The 5,669-nt window shown below is 38.5% G+C and overlaps 1 protein-coding gene across 1 annotated transcript in view; it reads left to right on the top strand.

The window, feature by feature from the left end:
- The window catches only part of PCSK5 (proprotein convertase subtilisin/kexin type 5), a 451,676-nt gene extending 447,098 nt beyond the window's left edge, over positions 1–4,578 (top strand). Inside the window, exon 35 of the mRNA XM_019630362.1 lies at positions 1,680–4,578. Within this exon, the coding sequence (XP_019485907.1) occupies positions 1,680–2,086 (407 nt within the window). The 3' untranslated portion in view covers positions 2,087–4,578. The remainder of the gene's footprint in view (positions 1–1,679) is intronic.
- The last annotated feature ends 1,091 nt before the right edge of the window (positions 4,579–5,669 follow it).

The raw sequence follows: 5,669 nt of genomic DNA, 5'->3' as shown, positions 1-5,669 counted from the left end.
TCTGCAAAAGCCTAACCTCTCTTGATTACCTACTCATTCTTCACTGAGACACTTGTCCCTTCAAAGAAGCCAGATCCCGGAGGCTGATCATGACTCTGCAGATCTAAGACTGCAGAATAGTAAGACATGATTGCGTATGGTGACCGGGCAATTGAAACAACCTCCAAAGGACTTTTATTGATTCTCCTGCCTTAAGCAGTATTTATCTCCAAGTACCACACATGGATTGCTTACCCATCCCTCTGGTGCTTTAATATTTCCTCCAGGGAAAAATTCTGTGCTGATATTGCTAACAATGGAAGCCATAATGATGGTGCTGTTATTTTAGAAGAAGAAATTCTACTTAATGGGAAAAATCCCATGAGAATGAAAGTTATAATAAAATAGAAAACTTGTTTATCACTAGCAAAGAGAGAGAGACATAGTAGCGATGAATCAGATATAATAAGCCAATATACCATAAGCAAAAATAATTGCCCTTAAAATAATTGGCAGCAGTATATTATTAAGCTAGCATTTACAATGTACCTAGAATCTCTCATAAAAGAATCCTGGGGACAGACCTGAGTGGTTCAAAAAATATTAATGGAAAATTTAGTGTGTATTTCAACTTGTACATCCAACACAGCCTGCTAGTTTTTTTCTCCAGTTCTTCCATACTTTCTTTCACGCTCCTATTTGATGGGTTAAAGAATAGGGAAGAAAAAAAAAATTAAGTAACTTACCCAAATCATAGCACTCGAATAAGTGAGTGAAAAGTAAGAAAAAATAGCTCATCACTGAAGTTATGGTTTAATCTTTCCTTTTGTGACAGTTTTGGTTACTCCATATTCTCAATTAAGGCATCAAAACAGAGGCTGATAAATGACAGAGGGCAGAGCGCTCAACTTCAGAAATCTTAATTATGATAGAAGAAATTTAAAGGTGGCACTTCTCTTCCTGCCAGATTATGGCCACAGAATGCCAAAACGTCAAAAAAAAAAAACAGTTGTCAGAGCGTTTTACCCTAATATCTTCAGACTATCACAGGAAGTTAGAATTCCTGGGTTCAAATTCTGATTGCTCCACAAACAAGCTCTTAGCTCTTACAATGTGACAATCACTTCCTCCTCTCTGTGGACCTGAGTTTCCTCAACTGACAAGCAACAGGTTGACTCAAGTAATATCTAAGGCCCCATACAATGATAAGAGTCAATGGTTTTATAAATAATCTGTTCTTGCCTTTGGTGGCATAATCATGTTGGACCAGGTTTAAAGGTAGCTGGGGAGAGGACTTAGTCTTAGAAAAAGTCAGTTATTTAGCAAGAAGTGAAGCATGGCCCAAGATGGAATATTTCTCTCAGGAGAGAAATAGAAGAATTCATCGGTAAGGATGGATACTTGGCAACTGATCCATGAGGTATGGAAATGACGGGGACCCCTTTGTATTTCAAACTGACCTTTATCCTAGAAGGGTTTGATGTCATCACCAGACTCAGACTGGGACTCTCATGGGGGTACAAATGGCAATTCTGTAGAGTGATATGCCTTTTGAGAAAAACCAGAGAGAGTGATTCTACCATTTTAGATTTAAAAGATAAAGATGAAATTCTTAACCTGAGAAACTAATTTCCCCCATTCCATCTCTTCTTTCTCACCCCTCCCCTCTGCCCTCTTCCTTTGGGGTCATCTTCCAACAGATGAGTGCATCCTTCGAGCAAGTGAGATCAGGTCTGCACCTGAGCATTTCAAGACAGGCTTGTTCATCACCTCCTCCATCGTGCTGGTGCTTCTGCTCGGGGCAGCTGTGATCATCTGGAGGAAATCACGGGGCCGAGCCCAGCTAGCAGAGAAGGCCGGCTATGAAAAGCTGGCTGACCCTAGCAAGTCATACTCCTCCTATAAGAGCAGCCATCACGAGAGCACCAACTTTGAAGAGGATCAGGTGATTGAGTACAGGGACCGCGACTATGATGAAGATGACGATGATGACATCGTCTACATGGGCCAAGATGGCACTGTCTACCGGAAATTTAAATATGGGCTGCTGGATGATGATGACGAAGATGAGCTGGAATACGACGATGAGAGCTACTCCTACCCGTGACAGAGGTCACCTCCACACCACCCCATTCCTCTCCCAGGCATGAGTGTGAGCATTAGAGTGTAGGATTTTATCCTCACACACCAGGCTGATGTATGCGTGTTTGTATTTGTCTTCTTAACCATGATTCCAACTGAAATATATAAGAATGCTGAAGTATTTTGTTCTTCCTTTGAGTGGCTAAACTTGATTAACCATAATTGTTCAACCATAACTGAGGAACAAGGATCAAGTCCGAAGGGATTTTCCTCCGAACAATATGTCAAACAGAACACAGGAAGTAAAAACAAGTGAGATTTGTATAAACTGTTTTATGTGATTTTAAAAAATGAAAAAGGAAGTGGAGGACTATTTGAGATCTTGCTCCCCAGCATATGTCATCAATTTGGCTCAAATAAGCTCTTATAAAAACTTAAAAAAAAAAAAAAGGAAGTGGACCTGTAAAAATTCTGGTTTTTGCTGTATTGTGGAGATATCTACTGTACTGCCTTCTGGAATTCTGATATTTCTGTAAATGATTTTTGGGGATGGGGAGATGAAAGAGTTGTTTGTCTTAGAGGACTTTTCTCCCATTAGCTCTCTTTAAGCAGAGATTCGTTCTATAAGAACCAACTGAAGAAGGTTCTCGTGGCATTTAACAATTGACTCCGGGCTGCGCCTGGTGAGCCAAAGAGACCACTGCTGACAATGGTCATGACCTAGTTCAAGATGAGAAAAGAAAAGGGAGGTAGCATTATAGCTGAGGCACCATCATGTGTTCACTGGGCTCTGGTTCCTCTGCATGAATCCAGAGTCATTATGACTCTAGGAGCAGAACAAACCCCGGCAGGAGATAGCAGCAAATCCAGCAGGAAAGAAATCACTAAGTTTCCAAGAATTGCAACACTATACCCTCATGATTTCTAAGAATGTTTCTAGTTGGAAACATCAGCTAAGACATCAAGTAATAAAAACAAATCACAGTGTTAACCTAACATAAAATGACCAAAATTACATCTACTCTAATAAAAGACTTTAGCTACTAAATCAGCAAGCTTTCATCAACAGCCTGTCACAGAACTGTGGACTCTCCATAGAAAAAGTTGGAATGGAGTCTAACATGCATAATCCCAACTTCCCGCTCACAAACTTAATCCAGCTGCTGACCAGCCTTCCAACACTCTTTGTCCCTGTGTCTTTTGTTTCTAAACATCCTAGGCCTCCTTTTTTCCACTTTCCTGCCAAGCACATGCTTGGATTCATGCACCTAGGGCAGTTTTTCTACAGATAATACAGAGAGAGGGACTCTTGCTGTGTGAAATTACCTAAGCAGGGTTTTTGCAGACTTCCTTGACAAAGCAGAAGTTACAGGCAGTCCTAGGAGCAAACCCCCAGAAATTTTCAGATGATGATGATAATTTTAAAAAATGTATTGCACACCTACTATGTACCAGGTACCAAGCTAAATAATTTCTTTTGGAAAAAATCACCTAACACGACCATAACTTCATGAGGTTGGTACCATTATTGCTCTGTTTTCATAGGAAACCCGAGGTTTATGAGAGATTAAGTAACTAGCCCAAGGTTGACAGAAAGCCAATCAAGATTCAAGAAAATAGAATTATCCTAAAGCACATGTCCTTAATAATTGTGCTACACTGTCATAAAGTAAGAAAAGAAGCATCCTGAATCTAATAAAGACATGTCTGTTACTTTATGATATGGCAGCTGTATTACCTTTACTAAATTTGTGCGTTTTCTTTTCTTTTTTTTAAACATGATGTACCACTAACACAAGAAATCTCTGTGAAGAAGTCTTCAGTTTATGGAAGGCCTCAGTGTTTCACAGGGGAAAGCTCTTAAAGGAAAGGTTGGCCAACTCTCTCTGGAAAGCGCCAGACAGTAAATACTTTAGGCTTTGCACAACTACTCAACGCTGCCATTGTGGCATGAATGCAGCCAATCCATAATGAATGGGTGGGTCGTTCTCCAATAAAACTTTATTTATACTAAAATTTGGATATAAAATAATTTTCACATATCATAAAAGAGTATGCTTCTTTTCATTTTTTTTCTTAAATCATGAAAAATATAAAAACCACTCTTAGCTCGAGGCAGTACAAAAATATGTGATGGGCCAGACTTGGCCACCAGACTATAGTTTGCCAACCTCATCTTAAAAAAATAAATTCTTAAGAGACCATGTGCGTTATACATGCATACGATATGCCTCCAAATTTTTTGATCATTTAAAAATCATCTCTTCAAAATCTTTTTTGAACCCGATAGTTCCATTTGTAATTCTTAGAAATAAAAATACATGTAAGATAGCCATTGTACCAATAGAAGAATTTCTCCTCTCTTGCTGTGTAATTACAGAGTGTAGCCTATAGAAATAAGTATTTTTGCTTATACTGTGTTTTTCATCTCCCCTGATAATTCTAAAGCTGATAAACTGAGTTTGACATTTCTTTGTGTAGCCTGGAAATTGTTTTTCAAGAAAAAATATGTTTATGATGCACAGTTAAAGATTAAATAAGGTCAAGATGACCTTGAATACTAAGAAAAATTGTATTGTTGTTACTGTGTGAGCCTGAAAAGAAGGTTCATACTGTGTATTGGTTCAGTTTGACATCTTTCTTTCTTCTTATTTATGCTACATTATTCCTAGACATATTTTGAATACTATGGTAACAATTATCTAAGTAGATAAATATATGTTTGGGAAACGAAGTCACTTTTTGAGTTCCTGTCTGCAAATAACTTGGAAGTATTAACAGCATCCTTGTAGACTGGAACTATACCAAGAGGCTGGGCAGGGGCTTGGAAGGTTCCAGTTCATAGATGGTAACTTTAAAATTGGAAATAAAACTAAATCGAGCCCAGATCATTCTATGAGGACTTGCTTATGAACACACCATTTCTGAGAACTTTTTAGGCACTTAGTACAATCAAGCACTGCTTGACAACGGGGATGCAGTCGGAGAAATGCATCGTTAAGTGATTTCATCATTGTGCAAACACCACAGAGTATACTTATACAAACTTAGATGGTATAGCCTACTACAAACCTAGGCTGTGTGGCACAGCCTACTGCTCCTAGGCTGTAAGTTTGTACAGTATGTTACTGTACTTAATACTATAGGCAATTTGGCACAATAGTATTTTTGTATCTAAACATAGAAAAGCAATAGTAAAAATATAGTATAAAAGATTAAAAAGTGGTATATATCCATATAGGGCACTTACCATGAATGGAGCTTGCAGGACTGGAAGTTGTTGCTCTGGGTGAGTCAGTGAGTGGTGAGTGAATGTGGAGGCCTAGGACATTACATACTGTAGACTTTATAAACACTGTACACTTAGACTACAGCAATTTGTAAAAAACTATTTTTCTTTCTTCAATAATAAATTAACCTTAGTCTACTATAACTCTTTTACTTTATAAACTTTTTTTAACTTTTCAATTATTTTCAACACTTCTCTTAAAACATACATTGTATGGTCCAGCTGAGTGGCTCATTGGTTAAGAGTTGGCTTGGGAGCTCAAGCTCTGAGCAGCACAGTCACCGGTTCAGATCCCAAATGAGGGCCAGTGATGCTGCCC

The sequence above is a fragment of the Hipposideros armiger genome, unplaced genomic scaffold (genome assembly GCF_001890085.2).
Source record: "Hipposideros armiger isolate ML-2016 unplaced genomic scaffold, ASM189008v1 scaffold_903, whole genome shotgun sequence".
Classification (NCBI taxonomy): domain Eukaryota; kingdom Metazoa; phylum Chordata; class Mammalia; order Chiroptera; family Hipposideridae; genus Hipposideros; species Hipposideros armiger.
Note: the sequence above shows the minus strand (reverse complement) of the source record. Positions and strands in the feature narration are given on the sequence as shown.